Genomic DNA, 20,612 nt, shown 5'->3' with positions numbered 1-20,612 from the left:
GCTCAGCTGTAAGAGTCCACTTGAAGCTCATGTCAATTGGTTTTAGGAACAACAGCTGTATTTATGGGGTAATAACTGGCACATAGCGGGCACAATCATGGATATGCGCACAAAAAGTGCTGGATGGTGCCATTTCAATTAGGATAAAGGTCTCTTGTGGACATGACTTGGGTCATTATTACAGGTGGAATAACTATTAGAATCAGCATTATAAAGGACCACCTATTGACTGACTGTGGACTAATTGGGCACAGTAAGCGCTTCAAGTTCAGGCACAAAAAAACGTGATTATTGGCACAATAACTCTCTGACGGGAGCTGCTCGCAGTAGCTGACCAATCAAAACATGTCAAGGACATGAGAAAAAAGGCCTAACTCTGCAGAGCAGTGACGATTCAAAAAAACATGCTTATAGGACAGGTTAGGCTGGTCACGTGCCCTAGGATCTCAAAATCATGGCACCAATCTGAACATATCAACCTTTGGACACTATGGCAGGCATGTGATGACACAAAAACATTGGGACTTGAGCAATGAAAAAAATGTTGGCTCACCAATAACAGCAACTGACAATAGCCGTGGACCTCCACGGCCTCAATGTGCACGGAACACCAGCCTTCCTCTAACAAAGCGCCTGCGCCTTCTACTGCATCAGGAGTACACCTGAAGCAGACCTACCAGGAAGACAACTGATAGCAATGGGAACTGAACACCAGCCTTCTGTCAATAATGGCTGGCAAAGAACCTAGGTCCCACACTGATGAAAGCACACGGGTGGAGCTGTCCTAGCAGGAAGACAACTGACAGTGGTGCTTCAATGGTATCTGAACACAAGCCTTCTGCTAATGATAGCTGGCAAAGAGCCTAGGCCTTCACTGATGCAAGCATACAATGATCTGACCTACCAGGAAGACGACTGACTGCAGTGCTTCAATGGGAACTGAACACCAGCCTTCTGCTAATGATAGCTGGCAAACAGCCTAGGCCATACACTTATGCAAGCATACAGGAGACGCTGACCTACCCATTGGAGAACTGACAGCAATGGGAACTGAACACCAGCCTTCTGCTAGTGATGGCTGGCAAAGAGCCTAGGCCATACACTTAAACAAGCATAAGGTGAAACTGACCTACCAGGAAGACGACTGACAGCAATACGAACTTAACACCAGCATTCTGCTAATGATGGCTGGCAAAGACCCTAGGCCCTACACTGATGTAAGCATACAGGTGGATCTGTCCTAGCAGGAAGACAACTGACAGCGGTTCTTCAATGGGAACTGAACAGCAGCCTTCTGCCAATGATGGCTGGCAAACAGCCTAGGCCATACACTGATGCAAGCATACAGGTGAAGCTGATCTACCAAGAAGACAACTGACAGCAATGGGAACTGAACACCAGCCTTCTGCTAATGATGGCTGGCAAACAGCCTACACCATACCCTGATGCAAGCAGACAGGTAATGCTGACCTATGAGTAAAACCACTGACAGCAGTGCCTCAATGGATCTGAACACCAGCCTTCTGCTAATGATGGCTGGCAAAGAGCCTAGGCCCTCACTGATGCAAGCATACAGGTGGATCTGTCCTACAGATATTCGTAACTGTCAACAGGCCCTGGCCTTCCTCTGCCTGGGTATGCACCTCTACAATGACTGACAAAGTGCTTGTACCATTCACAGCCCGAGTATAACTAAAACTGACCTACAGGGGGCGTGGCTACACTGCCATGGAATAGGTTGCAGATCCCAGAGGCTCGTGTGATTCGACATTGATCCTGGCATTAACTATGACTAATAAGAATCTGCTGATTAATTATTTCAGTGCTTCGGTGGTCAGAAGCTGCAGGGCACGTGGTGGGCGAGGATCGCTGTGAATTGTAGCTTCCTAGTGATAGTATCATAAAACGAGCAGCCGACATGAAGAACAAAGGAGATGGAGCTGGAATCGAGTGAGCAGATCTATGGGGTAGTGACGGGCCCCTGCAAGAGGTACTGCTGCTGCGGGAGTCAGACGCAGCGAAACATCCTTGTTAGCGCTGACTGCAACCGGCAACGTTGTGGCAGCTCGGCAGCAATCGTGGACCGCAGAGGACTTGATACATTGTGGTGATGGACAAATAAGTTATACGAGACGCATGCTTTGTGTGAGAAGTGAGAGAGCCCAGACGGGAGCTGCGGCCAGGAGCTGGACCTCATCTGATAGTGAGCTGCCTGTACAGAACCGATGCCATTGTGATACGCGCAATGTGAATACAAGATGGCCACCAGCCACCACTGAAACAAAGGAATGAAAGGCGGCCCATAATGCTCAAGTGTGCCCATACAGAGACGAACGGCACTGATGAAAGAGTACAAGAGATCTGATTGCACATAGCCTGTAGCCGACTGACAGGCTTGGGGAAGAAGCGGGACGGAATGCAGCTGATGCGTATGCTCAACCGGCCCTGGGACCCTAAGGAGCCGAAAAGGAAAGGCGAACTCCCACCCGGAAAGCACGGAGCGTGTGGAGTGCTCCGGTGGGGGGACTGGGAAGCAGAAAGTGAATGAAAAGACGGCAACGGGCCGCATGCAGGCTCTGGTACTGTTGCCTGCGTGTGGAAGCAGGGCAGCACATCTACTTTTAGGAGCTTAGATGAGCGAGAGTGCAGTCTTCAAGGGTACACGTGTGGTGTAGCCTGCAGAACATACAGGTGGGGACAAAGACATATGCCATCGCTGACTGGTGCAGAGAGGGCCCGCGCAGCAGGAGGCAAGTGCTGGAGAAGGACGTGCCTTCCTGAGCAGCTACTGTGGATCCGGCAATGATCCGAGAAACTCCAGAAATATAGGAAAATATAGGAGGACCTTTGCATTGTAATAACTCGAAGGGGTTAGAACCTGATTTGCCCTGGACGGTCGCTGGATGGCGGCATAAGAAGAAGTAAGGAATCAAGCAGGCTAAGGGCAGACGCTGCAGGAAAGTTCCCATTAAGGTGGATATATAACACTGAACCCCACGGAGGTCCGAGGCACAGTGGTGGTGGCAGGGAGAGTGTGCCTATTGGCCTGCAGGAACAGGCTAAGGGGCCATTGACTACGGAAGTTAGAGGAGGGACGGGGAGGACACAGCCCACTCGAAATGCAACCTTTCATGCCACCACATATCGCAACTCTCTGAAGTAGATGCTCCACCGTCTGACCGAACGGGTGGAGGCACGACAACACTGAAGAGCTGGAACCTGGCACGCAGGAAGTTTGCATAATGTCAGCGAAAGGAGTGAGGGCCAAGAGCAAACAACCCACAATGGAGACCTTTGCAAAGGCACAGCGGACTCCCTCGACCCCAGCGAAAGTGTAGCAGCGGCTTCCGTGGATGGTACCCCCGAAGGAGAAAACCATCAGGTCCTAGCCGCCATAACAGAACTGAGCGCCAAATGGGGGACAGCAATGGCAGATCTACGGATGGCCTTAGAGAACAAAATCGACGCATTAGGAATCGAAGTCACCCTGCTGCGACAAGATGTTATGGCACTGGTAGAAAGGACAAGTGGCCTGGAGAACGCGGTCCAGACTAACACAGATGTCAGCACAAATAATGCGAAAGAGGTCCACATACTAAAACAACAGGTTGCTAACCTTGAAAACCGAGTGGAAGAAGCGGAAGGAAGGGCAAGACGGAATATCTGGGTAATCGGTCTGCTGGAGGGAGAAGAAGGCCAAGACCCCACAAACTATGTGGAGAATATGATTCTGCAAGAGATAGGGGCAGACAAACACTCACAAGGGTTTACGGTTGAACGTGCACATCGGGCCCTGATGAGGAAGCCATGGCCTGGGGCCCCACTGCGAGCAATAATTGTGAAAATCCTGAACTATAAAGACAGAGAGAAGATCCTGGAGTATTTTCGTAAAGGGGGAACGATAGAAAGAGCATCCACTAACATCACGGCGTATCCTGACTATACTATGTTGGTGCAAAGACAGCGGTATAGGTCAAGGGGAGACTGCGCGCGGCTGGTATCAGGTACATGCTCTTGTACCCTGCGAAGCTTAAAGTTTTGCACAAAAGTAGAGTGCTCTTTTTTGATACCCCAGAGGAAGCGGCGAAGTGGCTGTCCAGAGCAAGACGAGGAGCAGGATAGCCAGGAGCACGATAAGTGATGAGAATGTATCGAGAACACAGAGGGGATAAGCTGGAGGGGAGTCTTAGCATGAGGCTTCGGAACATTTGAACTGTATTGTGTAACTTATGGACTCTGTGACCCTGTTGGACTGGAGTATAGCGAATAAAATGCACAAGTGGCTTGGGTAGCACTAGGCATAGTAAATTTAGAATAAACAGGAGCAACAGGATGGAGGCAACCTACCCCCAAGAATTAGTCGTAAGGCGGCCACTAGGGCGACTTTACCCTGCTGAGCCGCGAGTACAGGCTTTGCCACAAAGGGCTAGATGCGGGGGTGCCTGAGATCCAGGGATGGAGCTGGGCAACAGTTGGTGAGGGTAATGTTGGGGAAAGGTGGGGAGGTGGGAGGGGGGGAGGTGGGAGGGTTTGTTGTGTTCACAGTTAGGGGAAGTTTAAGTTGGGGTATAAGCCGACATAGACAAGTTAAGCAACTGGAGTTGGATTGTATGGGCGGGGGAGGAAGAGGGACTCTGACATGCCATGGGGGATCTTAAAATAATCACTCGGAATGTCAGGGGACTCAATAGTTACCTGAAGAGAAACAAGGTTATGCTATACCTACGGAGGCAGAAGATAGATATTGCCTTGTTACAAGAAACGCGCCTAATGCGAGATAAGATTGGGAGTAAATGGAAGGGAACTGTGGTGGGTTTGTCATACTCGGCTTACGCTAGGGGTGTGATCATCTGGGTGGCGCCACACGTCCCATTTTAGCTGTTACAGACGCTGGTTGAGATGGACGGGAGGATGGTCGTGGTGAGGGGATTGGTGGAAAATATATGTGTAACAATCTTAGCATGTGTGTGGGGAGTGCGGTGATTTGGGGAGGGGACTTTAACTGTGTATTAAACCCTAGGGTAGACAGATCAGATGGAAAAATGGATAGGCCTGCCCCGTCGGCTAAAGCGTTACAGACGCTGCTGCAAGACTTTGGGTTGGAAGATGTTTGGAGGGCGCGCCATCCTCATGAGAGGCAATACTCGCATTATTATGCCCCGCAGCAACTGCACACAAGGCTGGATTATGTCTTCGTCACTCCAGAGATACTGACAGAGAGCACGCAAGTTGAATATAAAGCTAGGGTCCTCTCGGACCACTCGTCCCTGATCCTTAGATGGCATAGTTGTCCCCCGAGAGCAAGAATCCCGACGTGGCGTCTCAGGGCAGAGGCGCTCAGAGACCCCATTTTTAGGGAGGACATGAGGGAGGAGATTGTTAGCTACTTTGAGACAAATACGGGCAGTGTGGATTCGGCGGGCACATTGTGGGAGGATTTCAAAGTTGTGATGAGAGGAGTGGCTATAGCAAAATCTAGGGTTATGCAGGGAGGAATCCTGGCGGACCTGCAAGAAACCGAGGGAGAACTGGAAAGGGCACTTAAGGGAGAAAACAGTACCAGCCAGGGCGCTGATCTGATAGTAAGACTGCATCAAAAGTACGCAGGGCACTGGGAGAGATTGTGTAACCTTAACTATAAAAAGTACATATAGAGACAGCATGCGGGTGGAGATAAACCAGGAAGGATCTTAGCATGGTTGTATAAGAGTGAAGGCCCTAGACCCCCGATTAGATCAATAACAAGGGAAGACGGAAGGGTGGTGGATACCCAAGAGGGAGTTAATCAGGAGTTTGCAAACTATTATGGGCTGCTATATGGGGATGATGGAGAGGATAATCGTGCAATGATAGTAGAAACACTGGAGAACATGGGATTGCTGCAGATCAGTGCTGAGGAAAGAGAGGAGCTGGACGCACCGATTACCTTAGAGGAGCTAGAAGAGGTGGTGAGACAGTTGCCAACTAGTAAGACCCCGGGGGCTGATGGACTCCCAAGTGAATTTTACAAAATATTTAAGGATGAGGTGCTCCCCCTGCATGTATGTTGAATGAGGCGTATGAGCTAGGCAGACTGCCAGAGTCACTCAGAGAAGCGATTATAATACCACTTCCCAAACCTAACAAGCCAGGGCATAGCTGCAGTTCTTATAGAGCCCTGTCGATGTTAAATCAAGACAGTAAAATTCTGACTGCCGTTTTGGCAAACTGGCTAAGAAGAGTCATAGGCAAATTAATACATCTGGACCAGACGGGCTATGTCCCCCAATAGAAATATATCTAATAATATTAGAAGGCTCCACAGAGTCATTAAATATGGAAATGAAAGCGAGGACGAACTGACAATTGTGTCGCTGGACGCAATAAAGGCCTTCGACTCAGTCAAATGGCCATGGTTGTTGGCGTCCCTGGCTGGCTATGGGATGGGTCCAGGATATCTACAGTGGGCTAAAATGTTATACAGTGAACCACTGGCCAGAGTGAAAACAGGGTCGTGATATCCCTAAGCGATCTATTTAAGGCAACAATATAACCCGATAGGCATCCCTGTGGGTGGTGAACGACACCTGATATCATTATATGCAGATGACATACTATTGTATTTGCGGCACCCAGAGGAGAACCTCCAATACATTTTGGAGGTGATGGGAAGGTATGCAGAGATGTCTGGTATAGCAGTGAACCCTCAGAAGTCTAGCATGTTCCCATTAGGTGTATATAAAGGGATCCCCCTGAAACAACTACCGGTGTTGCAGGTACCATGGGCAGCTAGTACATTTCGCTATCTTGGAATAGATATATACCACACGGTTGAAGAAGAGCACAAGCGCAATACAGAGGTAGCCATTAAGAAAATTGAGAATTGCATGCGGTTCTGGGTAAAGCTGCCTTTAGCAATGATGGGACGTGGTGCTATGTTAAAGATGGTGGTCTTGCCTAGGCTCCTGCATTATTTCGGGAACATCCCGTATTTGATACCAAAGAAGTTTTTTAGTAGACTGGACTAAATGTGCAGGGACTTCCTGTGGCACGGGTCACGAAACAGAGTAGCCCTCTGGAAGCTACAGAATTTTTACGAGAAGGGGGGTATAAAATTGCCTAATTATATTATTATGTTGCAAGTCAGCTTCAATATGTGGTTAAATGGCTCTCGGAGGATGTAACTTCTGAAAACAGGTTGTTCATGCAGGACTGTGCCCCATTTTATCTGAAGGAGATCATGTGGTTGCCCCTAGCAGTAATGGACGGGTGCCCAAAGGTGATGGTGCTCGAATGGAAGATGTGGCGTAGGGCTTGTCAATTGATGGAGAACCCACACCTATGCTCCCCTCAGGTGCCACTGGTTGCACTGGCGGGTGGAGAAGTGCAGTTAAGGAAGTTAATTAGAAACCACAGGGAGCCGGCTGGCATAGCGACAATGGGGGATATTTGGCAGGAGGGAACCATAACAGATTTTGGGGAATTAGGGGCGGAAACTGGGCTACACAGTGGCCAGTATATCACGTATCATAGACTGGTGCAAAGGATTAAGAGAACGTAGCCCGAACTGGTGCTGGAAGAAGAACAAGATGCTACTATAGACACAATATATGATATAGCAGAGGGGGTCATGAGACATCTAGAATATATGAGATGATGTTGTCTAAAGTGGGAAAGGAGGTGGCGCAGCTAAGACTGGAATGGGAAGGGGAAGTAGGAGCCCCGATGGAGGATGGGATGTGGGAACGAGTCCAAGGGTATCACAAGAAGGTGTCGAGGAATGCAAGATTTCAACAGATGCAACTGTATGTTACGCATAGAGCGTATCTGACACCCCAGAGGATAACCAAGTAAAAAAATGCAGGACGGCAGGCATGCCCTGAATGTAATGAGGAGAACGCGGGCATGGTACATATGTTTTGGCCATGCCCGATTATTGAGAGCTTCTGGGGGGAGGTTGCACATAAACTTGCAGAAAAGGGTATCAAGATTGTGGTGGATACAGTGTGGGCCTGCCTGTTAGGGGGATTCCCTCGGCCACGTAAACTTGGGCATGTAAGCAAACTGAAAGAACTGGCATATGCGCTTGCGAAAAGGAGAATTGCTATGGGATGGAAGACATGCCATAAACCACGATTAGAGGTATGGTGGAAAGATTTACAGAAATGGGCGAAGGCGGAAACCATGGTATGGCAAGAGGCTAGCGGTGCTGGGGGGGGGGGGGGTGAGGAGGCTGAGACCTTGATGGCCACTATTTGGGTCAATGCAAGACCCATCGGAACCCACGGAAAGGAATACTCTATTGCAAGATGCAAGAATAGAACATCAGTAGAAATAGGCTCGTAATGGGGGTGGGATAAGGGAAGCAGTGAACGTGATTGAAGAATGTATAATTGAAATGTTACTGTATACACTGCAAGTTTGGTTTGTATTGTTTGTTTAAATATTCAATAAAAATATTTAAAACAAAACAAAAAAAACCTAAAACTGACCTACTAAGAACAAAAATGGACAATAACCTGGACCTTCCATTGCCTCAGGTGGACACATAAGTTAGTTAGGGAATTGACAAAGCACCAGTGCTTCTCGCTGCCTAAAGTTAACACCCATAGCAAGAGTGACTGCCAAAGGCTCCACCACCTTCTGCGTCCGCACACGCACACCTGCCGCCAGCCTTATCACTAATAATGAGTCAGCAAGGACCTGAGGATTCCAGTGCCTCAAGCTACTTCTGCAAGGAAGCCAGAAAAGGGGATGTTTAAAGTGTAGAGTGAGCGCAGGCCCACTGCTGATGGTGAGTTGCAAAAGGGGTTGGGCCTTCTGATGTAATAAATACAGAATTAAAGAAGGCCTACCACTGCTGGTTTACTGGCAAAGGAATTTGGCCTTCTGATGCTCTAACTAAGGGTGTCTTCAACCTTTCACTCTACAGATGTGTTGGACTACATCAGCGCTATCCAGCAAATTAAAAGGTGAAGGACCACGGGAATCCTAGTCCAGAACTTTTGTAGAGCTAATGGTTGAAGACCTCTGCTCTAAGTGTATAATACTAATGACTGATACTCCTGGATCCTCCACGATGATCTTGAACGAAACCATAGAGCAGGCCTACCACTAACAGCTGAGGAGCAATGGTGGCGCCATGGCATTTCAGGTTTTTCAACTGAAATGGGCCCTCACATTTTTAGGAGGCCCCTGTGACCCTGACGAAGAATTATTTGTTATAAACAACGATAAAACCAGTAAAATCACGTAGATTCTCTGTTATAATCTATGCCCCACACAGCTGCCTCAACCAGCCACAGTCCTTTACTTAGGCTCCACTGAATGTATTTATTTATTTATTTATATTTATAATATATTTTGTATTCTTCCCATTCCTTGCAATATATTGAGTGTGTGATCGGATATGTGCTCTGGTGATAAAGATTTGTTTTTTAAACTGCAGCAACTGCTCCAAAAAACGTATATTTACCACTGCCCACTGCCCTTTATCATTTGAAAAGCTTAAACTCCACCACATCATTGTACGTGGCACACTGACCGGCTGCTCCTAATGCGACAACGCCAGCCCCTGAGGGCCCTGCTCACACCTTCCTCCCATATTAATTATGACATCAAAAGAAAGGAAGGACTAGGGAACCACCCTACAGACTATCACTAGGTCACCACACGGGGGAGGAGGAGAGAATACACGGTGAGGGTTGGGATTAGGCAGGAGTGGCTTCAGAGGGAAATAAGGAGGGCAGGGAGAGATAAGGATGAGGAAAGGTCAAGCCCGTGAGAAATCACAAATGTCTCTTGTTCGTACGCCGACCCGCACCTGGAACTGTTTTGTGAAGCTGTGGTGATCTTTACTGCCTATTGTTTTCCTTTGTCCTTCGTCTCTGCGATGTTTCATGGTGTACCTGTTGCAGAAAATGGCTTCCTTCTACCGCAATAAGGCTGTGCAGCCACAAGAGCCTAAGTTGAGTATAATGGTGGTCAGTGTTCTATGTTAGCCTCCTAAGTGTATTGCCCTTTTAAGATGGGCCATGACTAGGTGGCAGAGAGGGAGGGTGGCAAGGGGTCATGGAAGAGCTTCTAGTCTCAAACAATTGGGATCTAGTCCCATACTGTAAGAATAATATGGTCACATGTTCTGTAGGCCAAGTCCTGAAGGTATATCCAGCAGTTCCCAGGGGCAGAGCTCACTCGGCCTGTCCCGGGACCGAACCCTGCTGATTCCTTACACTGGGGCACAGCTCGGACACCTGCTCAGCGCACAGCCTGCAGCTGTGTCATCATTATCGATCAGCTGTAAGTTAACTCCAGCCTACTAAAGCAACTGCCTCGTCTATCCACAGAAATGTTGTCAGTGTTAATAGTGAGATGGGGGTTAGTGTTTTTGGTGGTGAGACAGGCTTGGGAGGTGATTGTGTAATGCGTGGTATTGTTGGGGAAGTACTGAGTCAGTCCAGTTCTGTATGCTGAATCAGTGGCGTGTTTAGGCTTTCTGCTGCCCTAGGGCCAAATAAGTGCAGGCCTCCCCACCACTTTACTCCACCTCTGCCAGACTCTGCACCTTTACCAGATTACACCCCACCACTGTCTTAACTACACCCCAATTTTGTCCTCCATTTTGGCTTCATAACATTATAATGGCGTTTTTAAGGTGGGAGGGATTAGAACGTCATTGCTTTCTATTAATTCAAGCCTGTTATCTTCTATGTTATGCCCAAGATTTGGAGAAGGCAGTGTGTTCTACAGTTGCGTGCACTATAGGACATTGTTACGGCTAATTGCCTATTTTTGGTTAGGTCTGAAAACAATCTTTCAGAGAAAGCGATAAGAACATAAGCTATCTGCCAACTGGACACAAGTGAGAGAAGGTTGGAATGAGGACTTTTGGTTTCAATGCTAATATCTGGTTTCTCTCACAAATTGCTTGCTGCCACTCTATGAGAAGCAACTAGACTGGTCTGTAATATTAATGCAACATAACTAAATGTCTACATCCGGCCTTGTAAAATGGTAAAGTTTACATCTGAAATATATGCAAGTGGTACAAGCGCACCTTATAAAAATGTTGAATAAAAAGAACTCAACCCCCTTCTCATGGCTAGAGCTCAGGTCTTAGAAGGGGGCAAAATTTGAATAAAGCAAGTTACCTGCTGCAGCCTATGTACCTGCACTCCCTTGGCCTGGAACATCATTAAAATATGGCAAAACCACAAGTGAAGTTTGTAAACTCTGCCTGGGCATAAACACCTCAGTAGAGTAAAGACAGTTTGAGAAGGTTCTGGAAATCTTTGGCTGTGCATTCTTACGGTGGAGTAATGGCTAAAGGCGACCCTGAACATTCATGTGTGGGAAGCAACAGAATTGCTCGTAGCTGCACAATGCAGGCACCTTTTATAACAAATGAAGTGGTACATACTGTTTACATCATTGCTGTTTGTGCAATTATTCAAAATACCCAACACTCCAAGAGTAAAAGTGAGCAATGGATTGGGCGTTCCAGCACAATGTTACCTTTTTGGGTGTGGTTTAGGCTGTGGGTCTTGCCAGCTTGCGTTTAAGGTAATTTAAAATGTTTCTCAACTCCGTAGAGTTGGTTGGACTGTACAATAAATGGGACCATTTTGAGATGTGTGGGCATAGATATAGATGTCCTGCTGTCATGTGAAGTACTGTTTCATATTAAAAGTCCTACCTGGTATTTAAAATATTTGACATAACGATTACTTATAAATATCACAGTTATGCACTGTGTGAAATACTTTGCAGTTGGTTCTCCAGACAGTACTGAGCGTGCAGCAGAATGTCAAAGACGCATGATAAGCCCAGCAGGGATGCCATGTGCCTGCTTAGCACTGAGCAGCTTCAGTAAAGATGGCTGAATGGATATCTTTACGGGACACCTTTACAGCTGGGAAACACTGTGTACCTTTGGCACAGAGTTTTTGTTCTCACCATTCTATCGCTTTGGGGACCCTTTCACAGGTTTCTTGATGCACTTGCGCATTCAGATTTATCTTCGCCATTTTAACTTTTCTATGATCTCTTTCATGCTTGCACCTTTTGGGCAGCCACAGAGCTCTGAATTGTGGAGGTGGGGAGGGAAATTAGTGCTTGCTTCCTGGCGTGATTTAAGTGCCACTGTGGGAACGCTCTGCTTGACATAAGCATAGGCATGCGTTTTATATTGTAAAATAATGCATCATTTATAACCTTTACTTAAACTCTCATTTTTGCAACGGTTAAAAAAATGCATGTCATGTATTTCAATATAAAAGTGATTGCTTAACACACTGTATGTGTTAGAATGAACACCGAAGATAATGTAAAGTGGCACCAATAAAACCAATGAGCTTTTGACTGTTTTGCATATTGCAGAGTATTTTGGGAAGATAAGAATGACCAAAGAGCTTTATATCTGTCATATATACGTCTGTGAGAGTTGTGTGACTGAATCACTAAATACCTAACGCACCCCAGGTTTAGTACGCATTTCCTATTTGTTTTCTTGTTGAAAACAATGTTTCTTTATACAAAAGTCACCCTAGCAATAAAGCGTTTGTAAATATCAAGCATATTTACAGGTTTGGCCATTAATAACTTTTGTTGTTATAGTGGAATAACTGCTAATAGCTCAAAATTGTGTGTATTGTTGTGGATCAGCCAGACTGAGAGATAAAAATTGCTTTTATATTTAAAAAATGACAACCAGTAAATTGACAATAAACTGCAATAAAATGCCAAAGTGTGTGTTGTTGCTGCTATGAATTCTTGTTAATATTCATGTGGGTTTTCCTAGATTTAGGCTGAAGGAACCTGCACATTATTTTGTAATGGGCTCTGGATCATCTTCAAATACCACTCCTGACAAAGGGGTTGGGGGTTCTGCTGCCACAGGCAGACACAAGATGTGGTCTCTGTCTTAGAAGGACTACCTAATGGGTTGGGCTTTCTTCAAGTGTCCACCTAACTCTTGGGAGCGAATGGCTCCAAGGGGGAGCTGTGCCGTTTTGGATACGTACAAGCACAGTAAACTAAGGTCGAGGAGTTAAGGAGTTCGAGAAGAGGACTCACCTGAAGGACAGCGAGCAGTTCTGCCAGTCGAAGGGGAAGTAGGTCACCACGATGCTGCAGGTGCTCCGGTAGATAGCAGGTGGCAGCCAATACATGTACCCGCTGTCATATACCAGCACATTGGCGTAGTAGGCGACGTCAAACTTCCCGTCAATACTGTGAGATGAGAACCGCACAACATAGGTATGATCAGGACAGGGATCTGTGAAAAGGCCGTTTAGGAGACATGACACTTCCACCCACCGCACCCACCATCACTTGCTACGTCTTCATCCCTTCAGCGCTGGAGTCCTTGCTTCCTTCCCTTCAATCGCTCTTACCCTTTGTTCTCTCAATCATCCAGGCCCTGAGTGTCATTGCTCCCCTATGCCTGTCTTCCACCTGCCATACCACCCTTTGTTTAGTTCCTTCTCTCATTACTCGCACTAACTTTTACTTCATCGCTCATTCTTTCTTCATCCTTCACAATGTCTCCCTTTCTCTACTTGCTTTCTCTCTCTTTCCCTTCTGCCTCCTATTTCGATGCGCTTTACTTAGTCAATCTCATTCATGTCCAATCTCTACTTCTTCGTCTCCCTTTGTCACTAACTTTTCTCATCTTTGGTTTGATATTTAAACAAATCACTCTCTCTCTCGCCCTTAATTCTCTCACTTTCTCCCCACTTTTTATGGCTCTCATTTGGCCATTTTAGTCCTGCGACTGTATAGCTCATGCTGTCTCTTTGTCGCTCTCTGACACCCTCCTAATGTCTTTTGACATCTTATCATTTCTGCTTATGTTGCAATCTCTTTTTTTCTAATCTTAATCTATCTCTCAATTGTTTCTACTTCTCCCTCACGTTTACTCTTTTTCTCTTACCCTCCTACCATTCCCCTTACCTCATCTGCCACTTCATGTATAACAGGGTTGTACAACTCCAGTTCTCGAGGGCCGGATACATGTCCAGTTTTCAGGATAACCCTCATTAATATTCATGAGACAAATGTGCATACAATGATTCTAAATGTACGCAAACCCGTCAGGGTCCCGACCTTGATCTATAATCATCATTCTTTTTTCTTCTCACTAAGTCTGTCTCTCATGTTCACATATGTGTGCCCCTCTCGCTCACTCCCATTATTTGCAGTCCCACGTATATTTCCCCTTTCATCCCTGCCATGTCCCTCTCATCCTCCAATGACCTTCATTCATTCTCCTGGTCCTTCTCTGTTTTTAGTGGCCCCCCATCTCCTGGCACAGTCACTCGGCATGCATCGGTGTGTAGGAAGTGCCCAAGGGGCTGCTCACTTGTTTTCCAGGATTATATCCGGTAGCCACAGCAAGTGCGAGGGGATGCGGAGGAGCTCAAGACCACCGTACTCCGATTTATTCCAGGCCAATCGATAGTCCGTCCACTGCTGAGAGAATCCAGGGATGCGCAAAGAGTTACAGGCTATAAAAATACCAACCACAGAGGCTCGATTGATGAAGGACTCAACTTTGGGAATAAAGTATGACTTGCCCAATTAATTAAATGGTAGCACCCCATTACCCAAGAGCCACTGCTCCAGCATCCTTATTTTCCTTAATCTTGTTTGTAAGGCCTGCAAACATGTTAAGTGATCAGAAACACTGCCATTTCACGACCGTGTCTGGCGGCGAGATCGCACAGAACGGGGGGGGGGGGGGGGAGGGTGAGGGGTTGTGCTCAAACTGTTATTCCTCTACTCTTGTTTCTTTTGGGAGACGTCCCAAAGAGCATTACTGCCTTAAGTGTTGGCTTTAAAAATACAATCTACGTTTCCAATGCCAGACCAATTGACCTTTCATAGGCGTGTTATATGGTGGCCATGATGGATTGGGAGCATCATAAAGGTTTACATATGAGGCTCCAATACATGATGGTCCCATTCTTTAAACACTGGTACAGTGGCAGCCATAGACATTTTTAATAATAATAAAACAAATAATAATAATAATGATCACAACAAAAATAACCAACCTAATGTAATGCAGCACAAACGTGCACTTGAATGGACCAAGCAGCATGGGAAACAAATACTCTCTTAAAAGCAACACAAACTAGCTCTCCATCCCAAGCAGCTCTATTAGCTTTTACAAAATGGCTGCCGATATGACAGAGCTTTAACCATGATGCCCTCGTTCTGCATCACAGAGCAACTGATCGACACCAGGCCTACTGTAGATAAACCTCTCTCTAGCCAGACCTAATAAACAGAACTAAAAACTCATACTCTTATTAAATAGGCTGTAAATAGGTTCATAAAAAGTCTACCTGAAACTTAAGTCTTTTCTGATAATACCCAATGCAATTAATTCATGCATGACAATAGTCATTAACACAGAAACCCTTCACCAATTTTTTTATTTTTTATCTTAATCCCTTAGTACAGAAGAAAAGAAGATACAGTAAATAAAAAGTAAATAATTCTTTACCTAACGAACTATGAAAAAGTGGTTAATTTGAGAAGATAAAATCCCGTTAACAGCCTCCAGCCGAGACCTTTATGGTTTGTCTAGGATAAACCCCAAGCTTTGCTAACCTATGAGACACAAGCAAAGGCCCCTCAGTCAGTCATTTAGAGTCCTGGAGCATGGGGTCTGCTTTGTCATTCAGCAGCGGTGCCTCAAAGGTTTGACGTCCATATAACAGGTATGGAATGACGTGGCACGCGCAGACCATGGAAGTCGAGACCCTTGTATGAATGGCAGTGTATCTTTTTTCTGTATCGCTGTCTTGACTTCATCAGTGAACGTCTTTGCATGTATGGAGACCGTTCACGAGCCGGGAAGCAAGGAGCGCTGTACACAGGGAATGCGCCCAGTGGGTTACAGAAGGTTGCGTGTCTAGCACCACGTGTTCATTCGTTCACCAGGGGTTGCTTCACAGTAATAACAAAAAAAAAGCACACCCATGGGACGAGGCAGCCTTACATGCATGAGGGAGGGAGCGCACTCCTCCCCATGCCCTCCCCCCCAAAATCAGTTGCAGATATACAGGCAATGTCTCAATAAAATGGCACTGGCAAGGAGGGGAGAACTGCATTTATAGGGCAGTGTTGAATTACCAACCATGTAAGAGTGTTTCTCAGCCATGTCACAGACCAAGCTCACAAGCCTGCCCCTGTCTGATAGTTCTGCAGTGTTGGGCAGCAGAACTCGCGCAATGTAATCCCCCCACAAAACTTAAGACAATCAAATCCCCTCCAAAAACCCTATTTTTTTATAAACATTTTGTCCATTTCTTCCTTCACGCTCTGTGGTTCATGAGCACCACCTCAGTACCCCACTTCCTAGGTGAACTCTTCTTTTTACTTAAGCTATACTCTTCCTTCCTCTGGTCTTTTTCAAGTCCCTTCTTCCAAGTTTGTCGCTTACCCATATCCCTCTTACTGTCCCCTGATTTTCTCACCTTGACGACTTGCATACTTACAATTTCAATCCATACGTTGGTGGTCAGGGTTTCCTCCTTTTCATTCTGTGCAAGAGAGAACAATAAAGTCAGAGGGGACTTGACGCGCTGAAAGGTCGAAGCCAATGTCATTCAGATCCGAAATGAATACAGATTTGACTTAAAAACTCCTTTCCATGGGTATTCAGGGGATTTGAGAAAGGCGATCATAAACATGGAGTGCAAAGGGCGGGCCTTCACAGAACCTTCCATCAAAGTCATTTGGACATCCCCTACGGCTTGAATATTCATGATGTTAGAAATCTGTATCTTCAGAACTCATTCTGCATTAAATCACCCAAGAGAACTTCAAATGAAAGTTAAGCAAGGTTTAAATCCTGTTGCACAACTGCTGAGATCTGTTTATCTCTGGTTACAGTATCAAAAATCAATTCTTTTTGGTTGTAGAATTGAAAAGCTTCGACAGGACATTGTGGATAGTAGAAGCGGTCTACCTATGAAAGTATGTTGACTTCAACGTGAAATAATGGTCTGAGAAGGGCTTAATCTCTTAGCAGATCAGGGCCGCTTAAGTTATATCATGTCAATGGAGTCCAAAAGCCATCAAGATGACACAATTCCCATTGATCTCTTAAGATGTGTAGCCCAGACAATTGTGTCCCGTTGACTAAGGGTATTTTTTCCACAGCCTACACAATTGGTACCTTCAACCACATTTAAAACAAACAACAAATCTTGATCTTTCTGATCTGGCCAATTTTTGGCCAATAACCACTTTTCCATACTCTGGCAAGTGCCTTATTTATTTATTTTTGCAATTTATATAGCGCACCCAACCCGTAGGCATCTGGACGCTGTTCTTACAGAAATCAGACAATTCAACGGTACAGTGGTTACATAGTTACACAAATGCAAGACAGGCAAATGGATAATACAGACAAGGCTGTACAATTCTCTTAGATTAGGGTGTCACTTGAGTAGTTAGGTAGAAGGCTGACGCGCATGGCTTAGTTATGTGTTGAAAGAAATGTGGCCTCACAACTGGGCAGTCAAGTTTATTTTTATGGTGCGATCAATCTGGGTTGCGGTCCGGCTGTGGCGCCGAGTCGGCCTCTGCCCAGGTGGTGGGTGATGCCATGTGTGCCCCGAATGGGGCAGTGTTTGACAATGGGCTCTCCTGGCTCTCTCTGCAGCCTTTGACCTAGTGGATCAAAGGGGTGCTTCTGGAGATGTCATGCCCCAATGGCTATTGGAGGTCGTGTCTTGAAATGGTTTTCAACTTTTGTGGAGAGTCACTCACAATATGTTCAGGTTGGACCCTTTCCCATTCCAATGGTCCCCAGGGGTCTATATAGTCATCGCTGTTATTCCACATCTACATTGAGTTGGTTGTGCGGGAAGGGTCTGGTGGCACATGCGAGTGTCTCCTCCGACCAATATACAGGCAACACCCAAATATATCCAAAGGGGTCAACTTTGGCAGACGTTCATCGTCCGGGGGCGACGCGCGATGTCTGCGTGCTATAGAGAACTGGATGTAATCTAATTTTCTTAATTTCAGAGTTTTTGTTCATATATTCACCGAACAATGGGCCTCATTACGAGTCCGGCGGTAGCCATGCTGGTAAAACCGTCATGCTGACGCCGGATCTGTAGAGATTTACCGGCTCCGGACTTGCCGGACTTACCGGGGCATTACAACCCCGGTGGTCCGGTAATTCCGGAGACGGCATTCCGTAACTCCCCATTCCTGTGGGGGCACCATGGGAATGGGGGCCGTGGAAACACTGGCACGATGCAGTAATGGTGCCAGTGTTTCCACGTCCGTCTGCGGCCAGTGGCGTTCCGCCTACCAGGTCAGACCTGGTGGGTGTAACACCACTGGCCGCAGAACTCTTAGTTAGCCGGTCCGGAAATGGTGCCGGTACGGTTTTACCGGCACCATTAAATCGGGACCGGCTAACTTGTAATGATGCCCAATGATTTTTACTGACCACGATTTGTGCACCATAGTTCAGACCCTAGTCTTCTCAAGATTGGATGATGGGGGTGCCTCGCTTGTTGGCATCTTCTTTGCCTCAATTTAAATCAGTTTTGCACAGGGCAGCACGACTGATAGTGGGGGCATGCCCATTTCTATCATATTACTGTACAATTGTATTTCAACTTTACTGTTATCCTTGGATTTTGAGATTTTGTTTAAATTGGGCTTCCGGGCTCTCACGGCACTAGTCCTGGAGGCAGCCAGTATGTTTGGCTGAGAAACTGTGGCTACCAGGTGGCAGTAGGGGCCCCCGCAGCAAAGATCTCAGGCCCCTGGATGTCAGGAAAGGTTCTTACTGTAGGATATCCAGGCAGCACTCTCACGAGCGCGTCCACGGGTGTAGACCCCTCTTGCAACTTCTCTTATTATGGGTATTTTCCGGCTAATATTACCAAAACAATATACCATTGAGGACACTTTTCCTACTTGAGATGCCTCTTTTCTGATCCTCCTTTGTCTAGTTGTCTGAGTTTATTATAATGGTGTATATTTTAATTAACACTTTTTTAAACATTGTTTTGTCTTTGTTTAAGCTGCTGGCTCTAGGCAAAGGCCTCCTTATAAGAACTCTTACATAAAATAAGTTAAGGAAACCCATATCATGTATTCATCTCTTGCACCTGTTCTCTATCCTTTCCAATACTTGTATTTTGAACAAAGAATTCTGCATAAATTAAAAAAAGACTCCATCACTACTTGTGCATCCACCCAGTCCTCTCCACACCTCAAACTCTACCATCTGGCAGTGGGAGCCCACAGCGTTCCAACAGAAGGCCTCTCCTCTCTGCCCTCCAACTCTTCTCCGATGGTTGGGTTCTCCTTAACCCTCACCGCAGACCCCTCCTGTAGAATCTCCAATTGATATGATATGATTGGTTATTTATAATGCACTTAATACCCAGAGGTTTCTGAGTGTGGACCTGGGGATCAAACCTGTGGTGCTCTGTGACGTCTTGATTCCAAGGCAAGCATGTTGCCCCTGAGCTATCCTGCCTTCTGGCCATCAGTCTTCACCCCTCGTCTCCTTCCGCGTATACCCTCTCTACCATTCCCTCATGCCGACTGTACCTACTGTAATGCCTCACCTACTCAACACCAGCGCCCTTATACTCAGCAGACTTGACCACTGCTAGCCTTCCCCTGGGCCTCCTCTCTATTCCTTTACGCCTCTCAACACAATTCTCATCTTGCAAATCGAACTCCGAGCAAGCCCAACCCCCACTACGCTCCCTCCGATACTCGCCGCCTCCATGCCTGCTGGCTCTCCAGACACTACGCAATTGCTCCACAAATTCCTACTACCAGGTGTGCCTGTGTAGTGTAGGCCTGTGTTACGCAGAATCCAGGGCAGTTCCCTTAGGGAGCACAAACCCAGATTAGGACTACAGGTGAGAGCAATAAAACCCCTTTGGTATCAGTGTGTACCACAAAGATTTAGTTGGTAGCTGTGGCTGAGCAGTCAGACTCATCTCAAGAGGGAGATGAGCAGTATTCAGGGTTGACACAATAGGTAGCACAGTAGTATGGAGCAAGGAAGCACTGACCAAAGTTGTGTATGAAAAAGAGAATATATATTTATTTTATACACTTCTAAGTCAACACATAGATCACAGTTAATAAAGTAAGTTAAGTTTAGTCAAAAGAAAAGCATATACAACTCCCTATTCAATTGTAGACAGGTTTGCGGTAGAGTGAAAACTGAGCAAAACGCCACAGTGAACACCTACTACAAATGGCACTCTACCAATTCAACGAAAGGAGGGAAAGCACAAGTTAAACCGAAATATCTTCAGACACCCCCTAGCAACACTTCCCTGAAGTTTTGTGAACAAGTAATGCACAGTAACACTTTAACCAAAAGACAAGTGAATGAAAACTGAGCAAAATGGCTGCCACAAGTTAAAACAGTAGGAAGGAAGAGGAGTTTAGAAGATTTAGGTGCATCAACACATTTCTCATTGAAAACTAATCTAGTGAGAGCAGATCTAACAAATCAGCCCGAGTCAATAGGCCTGAGCCAGAGTCAGTGGTACAGGACCAAGAGCTTAGGAGCACAAATGTTCTTGTAGCTGCAGTCAAGTCATTAGTAGAAAACTTTTGAA

At 46.3% G+C, this 20,612-nt stretch overlaps 1 protein-coding gene across 1 annotated transcript in view; it reads right to left on the bottom strand.

The window, feature by feature from the left end:
* Positions 1-20,612, bottom strand: part of CHRNE (cholinergic receptor nicotinic epsilon subunit) — a 163,388-nt gene that overhangs the window by 53,147 nt on the left and 89,629 nt on the right. Inside the window, exons 3-5 of the mRNA XM_069643923.1 lie at positions 16,488-16,532; positions 14,342-14,451; positions 13,054-13,209 (exon numbers count right to left, since the gene is read on the bottom strand). Coding sequence (XP_069500024.1) covers positions 13,054-13,209; positions 14,342-14,451; positions 16,488-16,532 — 311 coding nt within the window. The remainder of the gene's footprint in view (positions 1-13,053; positions 13,210-14,341; positions 14,452-16,487; positions 16,533-20,612) is intronic.

The sequence above is a fragment of the Ambystoma mexicanum genome, chromosome 1p (genome assembly GCF_040938575.1).
Source record: "Ambystoma mexicanum isolate Mex_15411 chromosome 1p, UKY_AmexF1_1, whole genome shotgun sequence".
Taxonomy (NCBI): Eukaryota; Metazoa; Chordata; class Amphibia; order Caudata; family Ambystomatidae; genus Ambystoma; species Ambystoma mexicanum.
This window is presented reverse-complemented; position numbering and strand designations above follow the sequence as displayed.